This window comes from Crocuta crocuta, unplaced genomic scaffold, assembly GCF_008692635.1.
Source record: "Crocuta crocuta isolate KB4526 unplaced genomic scaffold, BGI_CrCroc_1.0 scaffold243, whole genome shotgun sequence".
Classification (NCBI taxonomy): Eukaryota; Metazoa; Chordata; class Mammalia; order Carnivora; family Hyaenidae; genus Crocuta; species Crocuta crocuta.
In genome coordinates, this window is record NW_027529596.1 from 5,722,919 (window position 1) to 5,745,434 (window position 22,516).

At 56.1% G+C, this 22,516-nt stretch overlaps 1 protein-coding gene across 7 annotated transcripts in view; it reads left to right on the forward strand.

Moving 5' to 3' along the window:
• The window catches only part of SDCCAG8 (SHH signaling and ciliogenesis regulator SDCCAG8), a 250,681-nt gene that overhangs the window by 226,773 nt on the left and 1,392 nt on the right, over nt 1–22,516 (forward strand). For 4 of the 7 annotated variants that reach the window (XM_077761821.1, XM_077761817.1, XM_077761819.1 and 1 more), the window contains 3 exons: nt 14,378–14,483; nt 14,590–14,659; nt 15,014–15,803. In XM_077761821.1, the coding sequence (XP_077617947.1) occupies nt 14,378–14,483; nt 14,590–14,659; nt 15,014–15,051 (214 nt within the window). In that variant the 3' untranslated portion in view covers nt 15,052–15,803. Of the gene's footprint in view, nt 1–14,377; nt 14,484–14,589; nt 14,660–15,013; nt 15,804–16,812; nt 18,969–22,516 lie in introns of those variants that run through there. The other 3 variants (XM_077761814.1, XM_077761815.1, XM_077761816.1) reach the window with 3 other exon arrangements.

Here is a 22,516-nt window from a genome sequence, read left to right on the forward strand (position 1 = left end):
CCCAAGAAATGAAATGTAGAGGACTGGGCTGCAGTGGGAGGGAGCACAGCGTCTCGAAATTGGAACATGTCTTCAGACTGTGATCATTTTTATGTACTTATGGCTGAGGCAGAGGATTTTCACTGTCGGACACGAGGTCATCTGAGAATCATTCGGAGATCATTACCAATTTCTTTCATAAGTAAGTCTTTTCTGCAAGGATACCACTGTCACCCAGAAATTTCAGATGAGGTACTATTTCATTTTTGTGAATTCTTTATATTAGAAAAATTATTTGTGAGGCACCTGAGTGGCTCAGTCGGTTGAGCACCCGACTTCTGTTCAGGTCATGATCTCACAGTACGTGAGTTCAATCCCCCTTTGGGCTCTGTGCCTGGAGCCTGCTTTGGATTCTGTGTCCCTCTTTGTCTTTCCCTCCCCCTCCCACTCTCAATCCGTCTTTCTCAAAAATAAGTAAACATTAAAACAATTTAAAAAATTATTCATATTTCATAGACCCAGGTTAAAAACACATTCCTTTGCCCCACCCCCCACCAGGGCTTATTTCATGCTGAACACCTTAAGTGTAGGCCTAATTAATGTACGCTCTGAGGAAGGGGTGGGGGGGCACGGGGAGAAGTATAATTTTGATTGTTATCTCCCAATTGGAAGAAATTACCACTTTAATCCCTTTTACCATCCAAATGTACATGGTCCCAAATTTGTCAGCATTAGAATTTCTTGAAACAATGCAATTAAACTGCAACATATTTCCTAACATTCTTAATTAAGACAGTAACTGAAAAATGTAGATTACCAGAAGTTACTGTTTTTATCAACACATTTTCTTTCTTTCCCGCCACCATCACATCCCCCTCCCCCACCCCCCCTTTTTTTTTTGCTTTAAATGTCTGATGTCAGTTTCGTCCACATGTACATTATGCACATGGCACTGAAGAAACAAAGTAAAAAATTCTCTTTTAATTCCGAGCTGCATGCCCAGCGCCACATGCACTGTCTGTTACATGTCGCTTCTTATGAGGTTCATGCTGGGAGTTTCTTTTTAAAGGCAAAGTGTTTCTGAAGGAGAGTTCAGGTTGCGCAGATTGTGTTTGAAAAACCTCACTCTCTCCGAGTGGAATTAATACACTGATTATTCCGTGCAGGCTCAAACTGGCAGCGTGTGCAAAAGTTCAAGAGTATCCGGAGTGGAAGGATGGAGGAAAATTTGAGAGAGAGCGCAGACAAAGAGTGGAAGTGTTGTTGAGAGGTGAAACTAGCATAACTTTGGAAGGAGGCAGAGGGAACTTAAGTATGAACAACTGAGCCATGAAGGGTCTTCAGGCTTAGAGTATTTGTACGAACCAGAAAGCCCTGTTCTCAGGGCTCATTGCAGGAGGGGTCATGAAAACCGGCTGGGTTTCTGGACCGTAACNCACTTTCAGCTGAGTCACCTGGGCAGCTCAGTCACTAACCTAGAAACCGAATTTGGGCCGTAATAGTGCCTCGGCCTGTTAGCCAAGATTTCCCCCTGTTTACTTAAAATCTGAGTGCTCCGGGATCATCAACAAACGATGAATGTTTGCTTTACACATAACGAGTTAAAAGGTCAGAAATGCCAGGAGCGACCACGCCGCCCCTTCCCCATCGCGAGGAAACCAAACTTTCCGGCCCTGCTCCCCGGGGGAACGAGGCGGGACCTGAGCTCGGAGTTAATGAGGCCTTCGCCCTGTCTCTCCCCGACCGCCGNGGCAGGGCGGCTGCTGCATCCCAAACCCGGGACGCGGCCTAGAGGCAGTGAATGCCGCATGGGGGACTTGGCAAGCCTGGGGTTCTTCCCAAATCTGGGCTCTGCTGCCCACGGGGGTTCCCGGTCGCCGCCGCAGGAGCTCACCAGGCGTGGGCCTGACCGGAGCCGTGGGGGTCGAGCGCCGAGCCCACCGCTGGGGCCCCACTCGCAGCCCCCGGGAGGCCCCTCGCATTCAGGAACCCCTAAGTGAGGAAGGTCGCCCGCTTTGCTCTGTTGGGACCCTGCCCCTCTCCCCCGTCACGTGGCGACACCTGCCTGCCCTCTGCACCGGCCGTGTCTCCCCTGCTCTCTCAAGGGCTGCGCGCCTGGGGCGCGAACTCGGCCTCTGCGAGCAGCACCTCTGGGTGATTGACGCCGGGGAGGCGGAGGCGGCCTTCCCGACGCGCCCCGGTGTGCTTTCCCGAGCCAGCGGCTCCCTGTTTCCCTGTGCTCCTTCCACAAAGTAGAGTAAGGCGCGTTGGAAGCCGAGGCTGGTTCCCTTGCCACTTTTAAAATGCAAAATTTCACAGCCCAGGCCCGAAGGTGGTGATTTAATCGGGCCCTTCTCCCTCCACGACGGGCGTGGACCTGGGCGAGGACAGGAGGGTCGTGCCGCCGGGGCCCCTGCAAACGCGGCGCGCAGGCCCCTGTCCGCCCTGCGAGCTGAGCTGCACGAGCGGCCGCCGTGCGTCCCCGCGCCCATCCCTGTGCGGAGGACCCCCTTTTACTAAATGATTTATTACTCTTAGCAGAATTCCTTTGGCTGCAGATTTTATTTCTGAGTCACTCTGTTCAGCTCAATTGGTCGCCTTCAGTTACCGTGGCAACCAGCAGATGGGGTTCTTTGACAAGGGTCAGCGGGGAGGCTGCCTCGGTATAGACTGTAGACGGAAAAGGAGCTAAATAAAAAGCTTTCAGCACTGACAGCTCTGTAGTGGATGGCCAGGAGTACTTATCAAATCACTTGCATTAAAACCTGATTAAGATGTGGGCCGGGCCGCGAGCCGCAGGGATTGGATCTGGTTGCGGAGCTGCCGGGGGCTCGCTCGGACCCGGTCACACCTCTGTGGCCAGTTTGCCGGCCTCCAGGACGGTCGGCCACGAAGGAGACAGAGCGCTGGCTGTAGTGTGGGCCCGGTCCAGGGCCCCTCCCGGAAGGCCTGAGGGCCTGGGAGCCCCCGACTCCCCCTGCTAACAGCACCCCCCGCAGAGCCTCCGCTGCGGACAGTTCCAGGCCCGCTTATAAGGCCGTCCTTGCGCTCATTGCAGATAGTATTCGTCAGAATAAAACTGATCTTTTCGTTGTTGCAGATAAAGGTTACTAAACAGACGTGCTGTCTAAGTGCAGAGGATCTTTTCTGTAGGGAGGGAAAGGGACCTTTTTCGGTCAGTTGACAAAATTAGAATTCAGTGGGTTAGATAAGGGTATTCTGTTACTGTTCGACGTCACTGTAGTTGATAATACACTGTCGTACTTGGGAGTGTCATTATCACCGGGATGTACACACTGAAGACTGGGTGCACACAACTTACTGTGAGATGGCTCCGAAAACAGTAAAAAAAATATACATATACATATGTATGTTTGTGTGTGTTTGTGCGCATGGGTACGCGCAGGGGGCGGCGAGAAAGGGAGAATAATAAATGGGTTTAAATAAGAGGTAAATTTGGATAAAGGGTATGTGGGTATTCTTTGTACTGTTCTTACAACTTTTTGTAACTGATATTTCCAAATAGTTTTGATTTGGTTTTTATTTTTTGTTGAAAAAAATTTTTTTTCAGTGTTTATTGTGGGGGGGAGGGGCAGAAAGAGAGGGAGACACGGAATCTGAAGCAGGCTCCAGGCTCTGAGCTGTCAGCACACAGAGCCCGACTCGGGGCTCAAACCCACTAACCGTGAGATCTTGACCTGAGCCACAATCAAGAGTCGGATGCTTACCCAACAGAGCCACCCAGGCACACCCCCTAAAGTAAATACTTTTTAAAAAGAGGATGGTTCAGTGGAGGTTTAGGTAGGGGTGGGAGGAGAGGCATGGAGGCGGGGTTCTGCCCGTGCTGCTCAGCAGCCTCAAGCCAGGTGTGGTGGCCTGGACTCTACTCTGCAGAAACCGTGAGATCCGAGCGGCTTCATTCCTCCGTGCTGGTCCCTACCGCACGGTCCACCTGTGCCCCCCATGACTGCTTCTGCTTTGAAAAGACTGAGCTACAGGTGACCGCGACTGAGGCATGCGGTCTCCTGGGTTCTTTAGAGTTTAAGGTTCCGGACACCTCGGCTCTGCCCCTCCTGTTCCCTGGCTGCAGGCTCCTCTCCCGCTGCCAGGCCCTCAGGGGCTCAGGAGCTCGGCCCGTGTCACAAGGCGCTTGCTCTCTCGGATGACAAGGCAGTGATGCAGCAGATGTTCCCGGTGTTCTGTGCTGAAGCTGAGGCTCATTTCCAGCCTGTCTTAAGCAGCTGGTCTGTGAGAGTGCCAGGTGACACGGCCCAAGGCCCCGGGGGTGCAGAGGCCTGGGGAGCCAGCCCCCAGCGAGCTCCCCAGATGCGCCTCTGGAGCCCCGGGCCTCCCGCGTCTGCCTCCTCCCGGCCAGCACCAGTCCAGACTCGGTGTGGCGTGCAGACCGGGGAGTCCGCACACTGGTCGGGGACAAGATAACAGAAATGGGGCTTTGCACCTTTTAGGGCAATCGGTGCCATGTTTTTATTGTCCTTCTCAGAACTGTCAGTTGGCAGCGGAGTGGCAGTTTAAAAAGGAGCAAAGTTTAAAATTTTTCTTTTTTTACTAGTTTATTTATTTTTGAGACAGAGCATGAGTGGGGGGAGGGTCAGAGAGAGAGGGAGACACAGAATCCAAAGCAGGCTCCAGGCTCTGAGCTGTCAGCACATAGCCCGACATGGGGCTCGAACCCATGAACCACGAGATCATGACCTGAGCCGAAGTCAGATGCTCAACCGACTAAGCCCCCCAGGCACCCCAAAAGGAGCAAAGTTTAAAAAGGAGCAAAAGCAGAGCCAGAGCTGGCTGTTTCCCTTGAGCCAGGTGGAGGAGTACTGGCCTAGGGGCTCCCCCCTTAGAAAATGACTCTGCTGCGCCCCCACTGGGTCCCCCAGGGGGTCACCTTTCTCAAGGTCCTTGCATAAAATCTCTCTCTTTTTTTTTTTTTAAAGTATGAAATAGAAGTGAGGTCTTTTTCCAAAGGATTCTGAAATGCTTCTAAGAGCACTGGCTTTGGAGTCAAGAGACACGGGTTTCGGTCTTAGATTTACTACACACAAGTTGTGTGACCATCAACCTCAGATTCGCCCTCATGGGCTGGACTGGATGACCTCTGAGGGGCCCCTCAGCGCTCACATGACCTCATCAGGTGATCCTTTTGCAGAGAAGAGCAGGGTCTTTCCTCAGTCGCTGCCCCTTAGCAGCTCTCCACCCCCACCCCTGCTTCGGCTGATTGGAAGTTTGAAAGAAAGAAAAATTAAAGGGGTGGTGCAGGAACGTACATTTCCTTTGCTGGAAAAGCGAACTCTCCCCAGAATGGCTTGCTCTTTAGAATGAATTACTCAATTACAATCCCCGCCGAACAGGCTGGATTTGGGCAAAGGAAATTTAAATGGCAAAGCAGCCCTTGAAGCGGCCTTCCTGTTCTAAGTGAGGATAACCGGCTGGAATAGGTTCCAGATGCCTAAACGTGGCTTATTCTCGCTGACTCCGTGCGACCACAGAAGTTAATGAGATAGGATGACATAAACTATGGCAAGCGGTTTTCAAGCACTGGGGAAAAGTGTTCAACTTTTCATTAATATGGCTTAGTCGCTGAAATTGACTCCCTAGAGCAAGTTATTAGGGTAATTGGGTTTTCAGACTTCAGCTTGGGCAACCGCATTATCAGGACTAGAGCGGACCGCAGGGTCTGAGGGCGGGAATGCAGTGAGATTGTGTGGGTCACAGCACCATGGGTGGGTGGAGCTGGAGGAGACCTGTCATCCTGCAAGCCCCATGCCTGGCAAACTTTCTCTCTGACGGGTCAAGCCGTCAACACTTCAGGCTCCGTGGCGGCTCCTCGACTCGGCTGTTACAGGGCAAAGCGGTCACGGGCGATAACGTGAAGGAAGAGCGTAGCTGTGTTTCAAAGTGTATTTCAGGGACTGAAAGTGAATGTCATGGACCGCTCACATCACAAAGTATTCTTTTTCTTTTTTATTCATCGTTCAAAAATATAAAAGGCATCCTTAACTTGCAGATTGTACAAAAACAGGCAGTGGGACAGGGCGGGGTGTGGCCTGGGGGTGTGAAGTTTGCTGACCCCCGATTTCACGTGTGAGGAAACTGACACTCAGTGTGACCACGTTGCTTTGCTGATCTTATGCCTGATGTCCAGGGCTGGGAGTAGACCATGATGCTTTTCGTTTGGACAGTGGGCTGCTTCGATGATCAGAGCTGGAGCCAGGGGAAGAACTTTTTCTCCACGAGAGCTCATGTTGGATGTGTGAGGAGTATTGTGAATGATCGCATGAGAGTGGTTCTTACAGTCGAGAATGCACCAGAATCACCCAGAGGGCTTAGGAAAACTACACTGCTGCCCTCCCCCTCGCAGAGTTGCTATTCAGGAGGTCAGTTTTAGAAATGGAGAACCTGAGTCTGAGATCAAGCCTTTTGCCCGAGCGGAATAGGGAGTTTGTGGTTGGATTTTGAAGCTGCGTCTCCGCATCCAAGTGCAGCCGGCACTCATCTATTCTAGAATCTTTTAAGTTAGTGGCAAATTTTGGTAGCATACTTCAAATTATCTAATGTATATTTTATGCCCTTTCAAAGTTATTACAGCTGAAGCCTTGCTTATACTACAGATAAGGAATTACAGGTCTCTTTGGTGTAAATAGTGTCCATTGGTAAGTCGTTTGTTCATTCTGATGTATTCACCCAGCACAGTCTATACAGCAAGCACCTTGCTGAGTGCTGGAGATGGAGAGCTGAACAAGACCCCACTCCTGTCCTCAGGGAACCCGAGTTCAGTGACAGGGGTAGACAAGCCACAACCGCGGATGGGACCACGGCGGGGACCGGTGTGACCAGCTGCAGAAAGACCAGATAGTTCAGGAGCCAGTCTTCAGAGCCGGGAGTCTGAGCCCTGTGGACAGAAAAGGCGAGAGAGGAGGTGGCGAGGAGGCCTGGGAGCCAGGTGACCAGAGGTGGGCCACCGATGAGAGAGACACACACATACACACACACTGTGACCTGGTCATCCTGGCCGGCAGCCTGAGCTCAGGCAGATGGCTGACTTCTGTGCCTCGCTTTTCTTACCCCCCAGACAATGCAGATGAGAGTTAACACCTACCGTTAGCTCTTGTGAGAGGGACCGCTCACCGGGAGTGATTGCGTACTTTACAGTCTAGTATTTGCACCTTTTACATCCATATGTTGGTTGAAAAGTGTTCTTCATTTCCATGAGGAAGCCCCTGTCCCAGTGAAATTGTGGGTCCGAGCATTTGAGAACCCTTCTCTAGAAAGGGGAGGGCAAAACTTTGCTGTAGCCCGTGGCCAAAGGAAGGGGTTCCAGTCTGAAAACATTTTAGGTTAAAAGACATTTACCCACACGCCCCCCAAACCAACGGCAAAACAACACAAAAACAGAAAGGGGGGAAAACACCCCACCGTAGTCGGTAGGAAGCTCCTGGGTGAAGCTACTGAGTGGAACTCACACCTCTAATCAAGAACACGTGTATTTCTAGGGCTATTGGCTCCTCTGGAGGAGGAAGGGGGGCGGCCTGGAGAAAACCACATGGGAAGCAGCCCCATCGTGTTGGTACCAGGTTCACAAGTGTTCATTTGGTTATTATACCTCATCGTGTATTTATACACTGCATATATTTTGTATGTATCACATACAACATAAAAAAATTTAAATATATGTATTCACTCGCTTTCACAGTATTCATGGCAAACGAGTGTCTGAAGCACAGGACCAGAGCTGGCAGCTTGCACGGCTTCTGTTTTGCATAAGATCTCTTCCCCCGGCCCACTCAGCTCTATAAAGTTGTTTTGTATTTTACCACTTGCTCCATCTTATCCTGAAGTCTTGCATATTTAGAAAAAAAAAAAGGTTGGTTCTGATCACGCCTTCGGGGTGTGGCGGAGGGGATCGCTGTTGGATCAGTAGAGGGGGTGCAGCCCCCTTGGATCAGATCTGCATCCTGGGCTTCACAAACCCAGGCCCGCTGGTTCCCATGGTAACTGCGGCCCCACCCACCTGTGCGTTTGCACCTGGAGCCGGTGCACGTGCTGAGGCCTCTGCCACAGAAGTGCAGCCGCTCTTCTCCCCAGCAGGCCCCGCTTCTGCCCAGTGCTGGTGGCTGGGCACCAGCAGGGCCTTAAGGAAACGGGCCCCTGCGATCAGGATGGAGAGCCCAGCCTGGGGCGCAGAGTGGCTGGGAGGGGCCTTCCTCTCTGCCCTCAGGGGCAGGTGGGCACCGGCTGCCTCACCGGGAGGCTCGCTGGGTACCATAACAGCCCAGTGCCCGGGGGGCACCTGGGAGGGACGGAATAGCTGCCGCGTCCAGAGAGGAGGTGCAGGCACTGGGTAAGACGGTGCAAGTTAGGGGCTGGGCTCCGGAATCTGAGGCTTCGCCTCTCCGTCCGAGTGGGGAGCCTGCGTGTGGTTTGCAGGCTGTCGGGGGCTCCTTCTCGCAGGCCGGCTGGAGGCAGGCTCCGAAGCAGGCCTGGTAAGGCCCCCCCACCCCCTCTCCCTCCTCCGGTTACCTCTGCCTTGTGCAGGAAGCCCCCAAACAGGGGAGCCAGGCAGAGGGAGAAATCGCAGCCTCTCCGAATGACCGTGAAGCTGAGACGCGGGCATTGAGAACGCTCAGCCCTGTGAAGATCCGAGGGGTCCTGTCCAGGCCCTAGAGACCTCCAGGGCCAAGAACATAAGAGGAAGGGCAGCCGGGTGTCTGGGTGGCTGGAGATCAGGAGCCCCTGCAGGGCCAGGAAGGGGCGAGAAGACCAAAGGGTAAGTCAGGGTGCCCGGGTCTCCGTCAGAAGGCGCTCCCCCTGACTGGCCCTTGGCAGCCCGCCCCTGGCCAGTGCCTCATCGTCCATGCCAGCCCCCCAGGAAGCACGCTGTCACCTGGCTGCTTTTCTCAACAAACAGGCTCTCTGACTGGGGCCAAGCATGAAGGCTGCTGGACAGGTGCGTCCCCTGCTCACCTGTCTGCCTTCTTGCCCCGGGGAGGAGGGTCCCAGCCTCTGTGGAGGGTGCCTTCCCGCCTTGGAGGCCCAGCTCTCTGGCCTGGAGGAACCCCTGCCTCTCCTGCGGCCTCCCTGCCCCAGGCTCCAGCCCNTTCCAACCTCTGCAACCCTCTGGGCCCTTGCCCTCCGCGAAGCCCCTCTCCAGAATAGTCTCCCCTCTGCCTTCCCTATGATCAGGCTTCCACCACCCTCCCTGCCGACGGGGCAGGTGGCCGTGGGCGGGCACATCCACGGCCCATTCCACAGCCAAGGCCCCCTCTTCCTCCGGGAAGGCCCCCTTGCCCCCTAAACCCCAGGTTCTCCTGTCCTGCCCATCTTCTGTCTCCGTGCCTGCTGGCCCACAAAGTGCGGCTGGTCATCAAGGCCCTGCACTGCTCTCTCACTGGCAGACGTGCTCAGCCAGGAAGCTTGTGGGGGGCTTGGATACCTGTATTTTTTTTAAGGTTTATTTATTTAGTTTGAGGGGCTGGGGAGGGAGAGAGAATCCCAAGCAGGCTGTGTGATGTTGGTGCGGAGCCCTACGTAGGGCTTGAACCCACAAACCAGGAGCTTGTGACCTGAGCCAAAATCAAGAGTCAGATGCTTAACCGACAGAGCCACCCAGTACCTGTATTTAAAATTTTTTTTTTAATGTTTTATTTATTTCTAGGAGAGAGAGAGCGTGAGCAGGGGAGGGTCAGAGAGAGAGGGAGTCACAGACTGAAACCGGCTCCAGGCTCTGAGCTGGCAGTCAGCACAGAGCCCAACGCGGGGCTCGAACCCACGAACCGCGAGATCATGACCTAAGCGAAAGTCGGACGCTCAACCGACTAAGCCACCCAGGCGCCCCCCAGTACCTGTATTTTTAACCAACTTGAAAATCTCTGCAGGCTTCCCTGGGTGGATCTTGCCCCGAGTTCATGGCCTTGCCTCTCAGCAGGTTTGGCCTGAAATCCAGCCAGAGATCAGCCAGAGCTGTCCCAGACCCCAGGCCTCAACTGCTGGCGGGGGGGGGAGGGGGGCGTCTCCCAGGTGCCTCCCCCTGGTTCTAGAGCCCCCACTGCAGGCCTGTCCCTCCTCCCATCCTCTCTCCCAGTGAAGGACACCGCCACTGCCCAGACGACCAGGTTCGTATCTGTTAGTTTGGCCGCAGAGCTTGGCCGGGGCCAGCCCTGTGAGTGGCCTGCAGGCTGTGAGCCACACTGCCCAGCTCACTGTTCCCAGACAGCATGGCCTTTGCAGCCTCCCTTCTCATGGGGGTGGGGGGAGCCCCCTGCCCCTCCCAGACAACCCCCATTCTTCTTTTCACGTCCTGACGTGCTGGCTGAGTGGCCCCAGCCAGCTGTGTATCCTTTTGTACCTGCGTTTCCTCCTCCTTAAAGCACAGATAACGAGTTTCCACCCGAGGGATTGTAGGCACTTAGCGCAGCACCTGGCCCATAGCCGGCGCTCAGTAGATGATGATCTGTTTCCTTGGTGGGCACAAGCCCCCTCGGCCCCGCACTTGCTGGGTGCCCACTCGCTGTCCTGCTCCCAGGGCAGCACCTTTTCATTTCCAGCTGTTCTCTCCAGAATTGGCCGGGAGGCCCCCTGAAGGCAGGGACCCGTTGTAATTCTTGATATTCCCAGTATCTTGCTTGCCAAGGGTTGATTGGCTTGTGGAAATCACTCAATGAATCGACCATCCGTTAACAATAGTTAAAGAACACCAGGACCCTGGGGCGCTGGGGGGCTCAGGCGGTTCAGTGTCTGACTCTTGATTTCGGCTCAGGTCATGATCCCATGGTCCATGGGATTGAGCCCCACATTGGGCTCTGCCCTGACAGCATGGCGCCTGCTTGTGATTTTTTTTTTCCCCCTCTCTCTCTCAAAATAAATACACTTAAAAAACAAAAGACACCTGGGCCCTGCCTAGATGTGCCTCCAAGTTTGACCACTTCCTGTATGGCTTTGTGCACGTTGATTGAACATCTTAGCTTCAGTGTCTCATCTGTAAAATGGGGGTTAGATAATCACTGTGGAAGAATAAGCACAGGGCTCCGGATAAGCCATTGTTGGTGGTGGTGGCTGAACACGTGCACTTAGAAATACAAAAATGAGAGCAGTTATCAGCATGGAAAATACTAGACAACTTCTGTGTCCTTGGACACCCCAAGATGGTTCTTCTAGGTGACGGCAATGAAATACCCATGAACAGAATATAGGCAGGGGGTTGCACAGTGTTTGGGGAAGGCTGTCCCCCCAAATAACCTTTTAATTATAAAAGCAGTGTCTTCCCAATATTCATAATAGGCCTTGAGAGAGCTGCTACTGAAATATGTTTCCTTAACAAAATCCCTTTGGTCTAAATCCTAGGTTTCTTTCTTTCTTTTACCTTTCTTTCTGTCTGTCTTTTAACAAATGTGGGTTTAGGTTTGCTGTTATTGTTGTTTTTACCTTTTCTGAGCTTGTGATGGACTTTGTTGTTGCTGCTCATGGAGTGCCGGAGTAGAGGCTGACCCCAAACAACGTATCTTTTAAAGGGAGAAAAGCACCCCAGGATTGACTGCCTGGAGTGTTCAGGCAAAGCCAGTGGGGCCTTTGGCCTCGCTGAGGGAAGGCAGGGCCCTCCCGAGGCCCTGACTCCTCAGATCCGTGGTGCTTCTGCCGCACAATCCAGGCAGCAGTTTCCTGCCCTGATGCCCAGCTCACGCCCAGGGACTTGATTCAGCCAGGCCGGGTGGGGCCTGGGCACTCTCATGTAATTGCCGCAGGGATCCGAAGCCTATGGTTTGCAAAACAGGCCAACAGAGCTGGAGCTCCGGGGGACTCCAGAGGGTCTAGGCTGTAACCCAGTGTGGCCGGCGCATGGCTGGCATTTTGTGCTCTGAGAGCAGGGTCTGGCTCAGCCCATAGCTCTGGATCAGGCAGCCACCTCTTTCTGGGAGCCCAGAAACACATACTGAAGCCATCAGTCCATAGGACTGTTTTCCCATTTGATCAAAGCACAGGGCAAGGGACCACATGGAGAAAGGCCACTCCTGGCGCCTTTGTTGCCTTTAAGCCTTAATGGTGTCATCTACTTATCACATGTTTCTGTTACATTTGTTTCCAGCAAGCATGAAGCCAGTGGGTTACTACCTCGCTAGCTTTTAGCCTTTGACCGTCTCCATACCCAGGACTTGATTGGAGGGGGAAAGCCACCGAGGGGTCAGACAGCTCAGCTGCTAATGATGATGCTTTTTGCCTGTCTGATTCAAATATCCAAGCATTAGATTGTGTGCTTCTCGAGGAAAAAAGCCTGCTCCCCCCCGTCTCTGCATCTTCTACGGGACCCACTCCGGTGCTGGACAGCAGAAAAGCTGCTCAAATGAGTGGTGGCTGCCTGCATCTGTTGGAGGCTCAGCCTGGGCAGAATGCCCCTTCCCGGCTCCTACCCCCCGCCCCCGCCTCCAGCCTGCTGGCCGGCTTCTGTCGCGCCCTAGAATGCCCTGGCCCCGGGGCCCCTGGGTGGCTTAGTCGGTTAAGCGTCCGACTTTCGCTTAGGTCATGATCCCGCGGTTCGTGGGCTCGGGCCCCGCGTCGGGCTCTGTGCTGACTGCCGGCTCAGAGCCTGGAGCCTGTTTCAGTCGGTGACTCCCTCTCTCTCTGACCCTCCTCTGCTCACGCTGTCTCTCTCTCTCTCTCCTAGAAATAAAAAACATTAAAAAAAAAAAAATTAAAGAATGCCCTGGCCCCGCCCAGCTGCTCCTGGTCCGGGAGGCAATGCAGGGACACTCCTGTTTGATCGACGCCACTGGGGTGGTTCTGAGGCTTCTCTCAGGAGACACTGTCTCCGTGCGACTGTGGCAGTGACAGTGGGGACGGAGTGGGCTTCCCAACGCTGCAGTGCCCTGGCTTCACCAGGATTGGAGGAAGGGTAGCAGGGGCCGGAGGCATTACTGTCGTGTATACAGTACAGGAGCAGGAAAGCACCCACACTTGGACGGAAGATCCTCGTGTTCGGATCCGGGGGCCTGGGAGGCCGACCTGGGCCAGAGCAGCTGACCCCGGCCCTGAACAGCTACAGGCGCAGGAGGGAAGAACTAAGCCTTTGGCCCTTTCCTTGCTCTCTTTCTCCAGAACTGGCAGACGGCTGGAGGCTAGTGGGCGGAGCATGGGCCTGTGGGCGGGGCCACACGGCGGCCTCCAGCGCAGGGGGCGGGGCGGGCTGTGTGAGCATGCGCCCTGCTGCCCGGGCGCCCGCCACGGACGCTCGGTTTCCCGCCCGCTCCGGTTCCCGGCTTCCGGCTCCCGGCTCCTCGGGACCTTGAACTTGCAGGTGTGGAAAGTAGCCCGCGGCGTACGAGGAGGAGGGAACCGGGGTGGGGACTGGCAAGGATACACAGACTCCCTCGGAGGTTGAGAAGGGCGGGCAGTAGGTGCGGTCTCGGAAACGCCCCGGGCCGCACGTGGCACAGGCTTCCGGGAGGGAGGGCGCGAGTAAACCCAGAAAGCCTTTAGGGTAGCGGGGGTGCGCCTGTGTCAGCTGGTAGTGAGGGCGCGCGCCCACCCCTTACTTGTGCTCCGAGCCCCCCGGCCCGCAGGGAGGCCCAGCCAGAGGGCGCCCCGACGCCGGGCACGGCGAGGTCACCGACTCGCCGTTGGGCGAGCAGCCCGGAGTTTGGAACGCATGCATCGCGAGCTTTGAAAATCCCCTTCCTGTGAAAGTACAAGTCCGTTTCACCGTTGCCGCTTCTGGCGGGAGAGGCCCGCGAGGAAGGGCGCATGACACATGCAGCTTCTTTCCAGAACGGTTGTGGGTAGTTGTGCAGCTCTAAATTCAGTCCAAGGCCCACGTTCCCAGGGGCGCGCGTGCTGCTGGCTGTAGGAAGCCGTCTGTGGACAAATGCGGATAATGGTTGGAGTGAATTAGCAAGTCTGGGGAGGAGGGCCCATCAGCAGAATGACAAATTTAGGATCTTTGAAGACAGCTGGTCAGCGATGCCGGCGCTCGTGATTGACTGAGTGATTAATACTGGAAAAGCCTTAGTTGAGCGTTTCCGCGGCCCCTCGCCCCCTCGCCCAGCCGGGGCGGTGCCAGCGCCGTCTCCGGTGAACATGGGGCCTTGAGGCCCCCCATCTTTGACGCTGGTGAGGTTAAGCGTGCAGTTTTCCTCCGCCTGTCCAACTGGTCTGGGGCTTTCCTGAGGGACAGCTCGGTTGCGAGGGCCCTGGATCCCCGTTCACGTTTGATACGATGCCCCCCCCGCCGAGCCCAGTGCCAGCTGCCAGCCCCGGCCGCGCAGCCCGGGGTCCCGCACTTCCGGCTGGGGCTTCCCGGAAACGCAGACGCCGGAGGGCCGCGGTCGCCTCCCTCCCTGACACCCCCCCCCCGTCCCTGGGCCCCGCCCTGACTCTGCCGTCCGTGTCTCTGCAGGCTGAAGCAGCTGGACAAGCACAGCCAGGCCACCGCCCAGCAGCTGGTGCAGCTTCTGCGGGAGAGGCAGAACCTGCAGGACGAGATGGGGCGCCCGAGAGCGCAGGTACGGGGGGAGCCGGCCGGGGGCAGGAGGCCTGATCCCCCGCCCCCCCACCGCCCCCAGAGCGCGCGGGTCTGCATCCGGGGCTCTATCTCCTTCCTTCCTTCAGAGCTGCGTCTTAACCAGTAACCCGGCTGGGGAGTTCCTGAAGACTGTGCTGGGCACACTGGGGGACACAGGTATGTGGGCCGTGGGCCTGCCCCCTTCGGGGGTTGAGTCTGTGCGGGAGAACAGACCCGCAGGCCACAGATGCCGCTGCGGACGGGCGCGGGTGGTGGAAGGGTGGGGAGGGTGTGGGCAGGCTTCCTGGAGGAGGCGGCTTTGGGCTTCCCCGGAGGATGCAGACGCTCGGAATCCGGTGAGGAGAGAGATGCGGCCCGCCCCTGGGAGGGGGGCACTGTGAGCGGAATGCCGGAGGCCTGCCCCAGGTCTGCTACCTCCTGACCGAGTGCTCGCAGGCGGCCGGCTGGGCTGCGATACAGAAGGTGCCCTTGAACGAGCCTGCAAGACTGATTGTTGTCTCCCTTTCGCAGAGAGGGAAACTGAGGCTCAAACAAGCCTGTCCAGCTAGCAAGTAGTGCAGTGTCCTGCCTCATGCTGACCCCACAGCCCAGGACTTCCCGGGTGAGGTTAGCTCTGGGGAAAGAGAACATCCGGGTGAATTTGGAGTGAGATAGGCGACCCTGCGCTCCTAGATTGCTTCTCTTCCGTCAGACAAGCTGTTCTTTTTGCCCCATGAAGCAATTTGTTAGGATGACGGGGTGGCCCGTGGGCTGGCCCTGGTCTCGGCCTTGGATTCAGATTGCAGCCAGGTGCCCGTGAGGCCCGGGAGCACAGCAGTGCTCAGGGTGAGTCACGGGAACACCGTCTGTGGAGAAGAAAAGGATGGGAAACTCTCATAATGCTTCCAGAGTAACCCTGAGCCCGACAGGCAACGGGAGCCGCTCTCCTCTGGGTGAATTTTCCCACCCAGCGCAGGCAGCCCTCGCTAAGGGCTCATTTCTCCAGGTAGCAAGTGAACACCTCCAAGGCCCGGGGTTGGGGACCGGCGTCCACTGGGCCCCTGGTGCCACTGACGCTGTCACCCCACAGACCACAGTCCGGCAGGCTTGCACACAGAAAAGCATGAGGAGTGCGGGTCCTGGGGCCGCGTTCACATAGCCCGAGGCGCAGGGCCCAGGGATCTGTGTGTTAAGCATCTCTTGGAGTAATTCTGAGGGACCCTCTGCAGTGATCAGAGGCGGAGAGAGCAGGGTTCCAGACTGCGCCGGTGGCGTGTGTGGTGAGGCTCAGCAAGAATCTCTTGCACCCAGTAGGTCCAAGAAATGTNCAGCCCGAGGCGCAGGGCCCAGGGATCTGCGTGTTAAGCATCTCTTGGAGTAATTCTGAGGGACCCTCTGCCGTGATCGGAGGCGGAGAGAGCAGACTGCGCCGGTGGCGTGTGTGGTGAGGCTCAGCAAGAATCTCTTGCACCCAGTAGGTCCAAGAAATGTCAGGGCCTTCCCCCTCCCCTCCCCTCCCTTCCCAGGAATGGAGAAGGTCCAGGAGAAGCCCAGGGATGACAGAGGCCATGGGGCGGCCCGTGGTGCCCTCCCCTGCACCTCTCAGACGGGCTGGCGCTTCCTGCTGCCCCCGTGGGGGCCGAGGGGGCCGCGACCTGCCGGGGTGGGTCCCGCGGGAGACCCTGTGTGGCACCAGCCAAGGGTTGGGGCCACCGGCACACCAGTGAGGAACAGGGACCCCCGGCAGGAGTGAATCCTTTGGCTCCAGAAGCCAAGCGGCCACTTTAGGACGCAGAGCTGGGAGGGCTTCTGTACCAGCACGTGGCAGCCTCGGGGTTCTGGACTGGATCGTTACCGGGAGGGTTTCCCTTTTAACTCCCCATCTGCCTACCTTGCGGCCACTCAGATCTTAACATGGACCATCACTGCTCAGAAGCCTCTTCCAGGGCTTGAAAAACCTGATAATTACCAAATGGATTGCAAAATTTTCATAAAATGCGTTAAAAAAACCAAACAAACCCAAACCTCAAAAAGTCCTCAGAAAACCGAGCAGGCCTTTCTTCTCTTGCCTGAAGCAGCGGAGATGATTTGACCATCCTGAGTTATCTGATAGCAGCCATCTGGCTCCTCTCTAAAGGGGCCTTTCAGATTCACAGAGTGCATTTGGAGTTATTTTAATATGAACGTGACAAAAGGAATTTCATGGAGGGAGCACTGGCTTTCAGGAGCAAATCCTAGTGTTCAAAGAAGAGGCAGGGGTCCAGGTTTGCAAGCTCTCTGCTGACTATCTAAGCCAAAGGCCTGCTCTCTCTACCCACGGGTGCCATTAGACCTACTTCAGCCACAGAATAAGCTGGAATTGTGAGTTTCGCCTCCAAGCCTGGAAGTGAACAAGACCGTGTGCCCCCAGCGGGGACGTCAGACGACACCGCCTGCCAAGGGTCCCGGAGAGATCGGCCACAGTCCCTGTCTTCCTGGAGGGAGACTGGATCATCTCTGGGTTAGGGATGGTTCGCCAAAGGCTTCCGTTTTCTCAGCCTGGATGAATTAAGCATAATGACTTAATTTTGTATGTCACATTCTGAAAGTCTTTGTCCACCCAGAACCCCGAAGAGAACGGAGACTTCCTGGCCTGGCCAGCTGCCCCCAAGCTGAGTCCCATCCCTCTGATCTGCTCCCAGGTACGAGCGCTGGGCCCTGGAGCAGGGGACAGGGCTTGGGTTGGCCTGTGGCCTCTGACAGGAAACAGCTAGGCCTGTTTAGAAGGCTCTAGTGTCCTACGTCACTTCTGCTTCAGTTCTGGAACGTGGACAGCGCCTGGCAAAGGGAGCTGGTCACAGTCGTAACCAGGCTGCAGTGACATTTCTAACCGCAAGGATTCCCGTCCTCCCCTCAAACGCTGCTACGGTGCAGGGAGCCGGTCTGCTGTGGGGTGCGGGGTTCAGGCCCGGCACGGGGTGCTGACCGCTAATCTGCCTTGATCTTAGTGTGACTAAAAACGATGGCTTTATTATTCTCCTACCTCACTCTGCAGGTGGGGGATTCTAGAAAATGGCTTGAGAGAGAGAGAGAGAGATTGGTTATAAGCAGGGGAGGGGCAGCGAGAGGGGGAGACAGAATCCAAAGCAGGCGCCAGGCTCTGAGCTGTCAGCACAGAGCCCAGTGTGGGGCTCGAATTCACGAACATCGAGATCATGACCTGAGCTGAAGTCGGACGCTTAACCGATTGAGCCCCCAGGCGCCCCTAGCAAAGGGCTTTTTTTTTTAAAATATAATTTATTGTCAAATTGGTTTCCATATAACACCCAGTGCTCCTCCCAACAAAAGGCTTTTACTAAAATGTCTTAAAAGGGCTGTGCTGGTCCCTGTGGAGAAACAGAGCCTGAAGACCCTCACCCAGCCTGACTGCAGACAGGGCCCTGAGTGTCCCCAGGTGCCACCAGTGGCTTGTTACAGGGCTGGGCACCCGCCCTCCCGCCTCTTCTGGGGCAAGGGAGACCGTGGTAGCGGTGGTGTGGGGCTGGTGTCCAGGCGAGGAGGCCGGGCCCCGGGGCGGGCAGCTGGGAGCAGTGGTCTGCCACCCAGAGCCCGGGCTTCTAACCTCTGGCCAGGGAGGGAGGCACCAGCTGGTGAGGGGATCAGCGTCTTGTCTTGGGTTTTACACGCCAGGGGAGTGTTTATGAACTCACTGGGCAACAGCTCGGGGTCCGGCAGATTTGTGTTTTCTGGTCCCCGCCGCCTTGGCCGCCACCTGTAGGGCCCCGTCCTCAGTGCTGCGTCCAGGGAGGAGCTCCCTTTCCATCCCTGCAGTTGAAGGGCTTGTGTGCAGGAAGCAGCCTGAGACTGACTGACCAGTGTTGAATCAGTTGGTCCTGTGACTTTTGCGCATTTTCGGCAGTGAACGGACTTTCTCATTTGATTCAAACTTGTGCGGGGCTCCAGCAGCCTTACGCGATTAAGTTCAAAGCCACGGACATTATCCCATTCCACCAAAGGACCCCAAGCAAGAGAGCCGAACCGAGACGACGGGCAGGCCAGGCTCGTCTGTGCCCTGACGCAAGGGCGGGGCGGCCTCAGAAATGTCAGCCTGACCCAGGGTCGCCAGGCTGGGGTCCGGCTGAGGAGGGGTGCCCGAGGGGCGCCCAGGACGGCACCGGGAGGTGCGCGCGGGATGGCCGGGGTCCTTCCCGAGTCCTGGGGGCTGCGCCCGGCTCACGTGGGTGCCTCCCTGGAGTTAGCTACCTGTAGGACAGATGGTGCCTGGATAGAACAGCAAATACACTGAATAAAATAAATTAAAAAAGCCTCCTCCTGAACCAAGATTTGTTGGAAAGAATTCTAAATAGATGAAAACAAACAATTTGATTTCAACCAAATTGTTGTTTTTTTGTTTTTATCCTGATTTTCACCCGAATTGTCAGTCTCAAAAATAAACACTGATACATTCCCAGAAAATATTTTTCAAATAAAAACTGACTCTGTTAAAGTTTGCCCTGATTCTTTCAAAACTGTGTACGAGACACTGTCAACCAAAGTGACTTGCATATTTTTTTAAATACACTTGAACATATGCAGCTAAAATGTCATTAACTCCCTGCTGCCTGAGTGGTTTTCAAGAGTGACACGAGCCCCCGGTGCTGTGTTTCTGACATCAGGGCCTCTCGACCCTCAGGCAAAACTTCCCCAAGCAACTCAAATTGCCTACTTTAACTTGCGTTTTGTTTTTCTGTTTTTTGGGGTGTTTTGTGTTGTTTGGTTCACTGAAGGCCCCGTGTGTGATTAACGTTGAAAAGCACATAAGGCTTCACCGAAACCAGACCCGCTATTCCGTCAGCAGTTCACTTTGTCCAGGAGCGAACCGTGTCGGAGTAAGGCTCGTGGAAGAAAAATAAATAGGATTTTCTGGTGCTGCAGATACCCTTGCTCCGCTTGCTGCTTCCTGAGTCAGTACAGTTTGCGATAGAAATTCACAATCAAGATTTTAAAGGGAGCTAAATATTTTAATCCAATCAGACAAGTGAACAAAACACTGAATATTACATGGAGCCGAGAGAAGTGGCTCTTGCCTTTAAAAGACTGCAGTTCCGTCACATTACAACCCCAAATGTCAATGTTGTCTTTATTTCTAACGCTTTCAAACACGAGGCAGCCAGAGGCTCCACTCTCTGCTGTTGGTGACACTGTCTGTCCTTTGGGAATTCTTCAAGTCTATTTGCCATGGAAACATGGTTCCTGTGACACAGAGACACCTGCCCGTGGGCAGAGAAGGTTCTCATGACTTGCGGGATCCCGGGCAGATGGAGGACGACCAAGTCAGACGGCACGAGCTCTGGGACCCCTGTGTCCCCGGAGCTCCGGGGAGGGGTGGGGGGGCGGCCTGGCAGTCTGACCCCTGCGGCCTCCCCACCCATCTCCCCAGGCCACGCGTCCCCAGTCCAGCTGGAGATGCTGTTGGCTCACCTTCGTTCAGCAGGGATGGCCTTCCTGCCTCTACCTCTTCCTTTCTCTGGCTTCTACAGCCCCTTCCCTCTGTGGGGCCCATGGCGGAGAGCCAGGCATGTGGTGCAGGGAAGCTGGGGCTCTGACCCCTGCCTACACAGGCCTGGTGTCGTCAGGGGCCCTGGGGCCCGCCTGGTGTGCGGCGACCTTGCCGTGAACTCCGGCCCGCTTTGCAGCTGCCGATGGCCTGGTTCCAGGGAAGGCCATTGCCGGAGCCGGGGGTTGAGGCAGAGTTTGGGTCACTTTGCTGACCCAGAGGCTGCCCATCGATGGCCCGAGTCTTGGGGGGGAAGGCCCACCACGTTCCACGACGTTCTGCGGAGGACCGGTGAGGCCACCTTCCTCCTGAGCAAATTGGTGGCTGCCCGCAGCTCACGTGACGTGTGAGTGCCCGCTGGCCTCCCAGATCCGACTGCTGCTTGGTCCCACAGACAGCAAACCTGGTGGCTTCTGTGCTCCTTCGCTGGGCGGGTCACAGGAGCATTAACCGGCCTGGACTTCGAGGTCCAGCTGCCAAAGTTCAAATCGCAGCTCTGTACCACTCCTGGTAAATTATTTACCTTTCCTATCACTTGGGTCCTACTCAAAACCAAAATCGAAAAACAAGCAAAAAGCCTTAATAATAGAACTAGCTTCCCTTGAAGAGGCAGCCCCCGCATCATGCCGGCTCCCACACGGTGACCGTGCAGCCAGCCCGGTTGGCGCGAAAGGGCCACTGGGTCCGTCATTCGGCATCCTTTCTGTCCGGATGGGAAAATAAGGCCTGGAGAAATGAAGTGCACAGAACTGGGAAGTGAACGGCCGGGAAAAATACTCGAGAAAGTGGTTCAGCCCCTGGGCCGCGGGCTGCCTGGACGGGGCGGGTGTCCATCCGGCTCCCCCAGGGCAGAGACTGCAGCCAGGCCCTGGCTCCCCAGCAGCAGGTACTGGTGGCTTCTCTGGAACACAGGACACGGCTCTAAAATGCCCCCAGCTGCAGGCGGGAAAGGGGCTCTTCCCTCTCTGGGTAAAAACAGATGCTTTCAGAGGCACAAGGAACAGGACCACTGTTTTTTCATGTTTATTTCTGAGAGAGAGCAGGGAGGGACAGAGAGAGGGACCGAGGATCCCTGTCAGGGGATCGAGTGGGGCTCGAACACACGAACTGTCAGATCATGACCAGAGCCCAAGTCGGATGATTAACCATTTGACTGAGCCACCCAGGCACCCCAAACAGGACCATTTTTTGACCTGGCCACACAGAGGCAGAAAATATGCAAATGAGTGAGGCAGGTGGGGGTGCTGCATTTGCAAGGAGGGGTGGCTGGGGAGAGGCGGAGTGGAGTCTGCAGGGAAAGGGCATAGATGGAAACGTGGGTCGGGCTGAAGCTGCGCGAGCACGTTCTGTGAGCAGGGGCGAGGTGGGCTGTGCGCTCCCTGGGTCCTGGGCTGGGCTGGGCTGGGGAACAAAGCGGCAGAAAAGGCTCTGCTCGACCCCACAGCGGGGTTGCCTGCGAACAGTTCATGTCACCCAGAGAGTCTGCATTTAAAGTCCAACTTCAGAAAGAAACACGTCAGGGTTTGTGGAGAGAAGGCTCTAGTAGGATTTAAAAGGAGAACAAAGAACACGGGGAAGCCGTAGCAGGCGTGTGGACGGGGCGCACTTGTGTTGCCTGCGGACAGCATTCTTCTAGAAGACCGGTGGCCAGGGTGCCCTGTCCCAGAGGGCAGCCACGGACCAGAGCGGATGTGGCCACACCACCCAGCCAGGCCACAGCAAGGGGCCTTAGAGATGAGTTGAAAGGCACAGGCCGGGGAGACGGTGGCCGAGGGCTCAGTGTTACACGGGCACGCGCACCCTCACCGCCCCTCACAGCCAGACCCGGCCCAGGGTGCGGTGCACCGCGCACCCAGCTTTCTGGAAGTCGGCAAGGCCAAGCTCCCTCAGAAGTGAGGGCAGACGGGCAGCTCTGGGGCCGTAACCAACGCCGCCTCGGGAGGGGGAGGCATGAACCGTTCTCTACTAAAGAGCCAGCAAGCCGAGGGCAGCACTTGAGCGGGGCAGGTAGAGCCCAAGCAGTGACGTCATCGGTGAGTTAGTCCTTCAGGTATTTGCCGAGGGCGGGGCAGCCGTGGGCGCCGGGGACCGGGCGTGAAAAGCAAGCACCCCAACAGGCCAGTCAGGACGGGCCTGCGCTGGGACCCAGTACAGTACCAAGCCAGCGAGGGTGTAGTGACGGGATTTGCTCCAGGGAGAGGCCGGTCACGTCGGGGACCTCCCACGGGGCCGGGGCGCCGGTTCCGGGGTGCAGCCTGCGCTCCACGAGCCAACGGCCCGGGCACAGGCACCACGGAGACTCACACGAGCGACGCCGGCTCCCTCGAGCTCGGTTTAAATTCATTCCTGCAACGCGTCCCCCACTTCAGGTCTTTACCCCTCCTCTACCGTGCGTGTCGTGGGGGGTGGGGGGTGGTGGTCTTCTACCCCAAGTCCCTGTCGCGGTTTCCGCGTATCCTTGTACTCAGAGGCGAACCTTGGGTCTCTGAGGTCGGGAC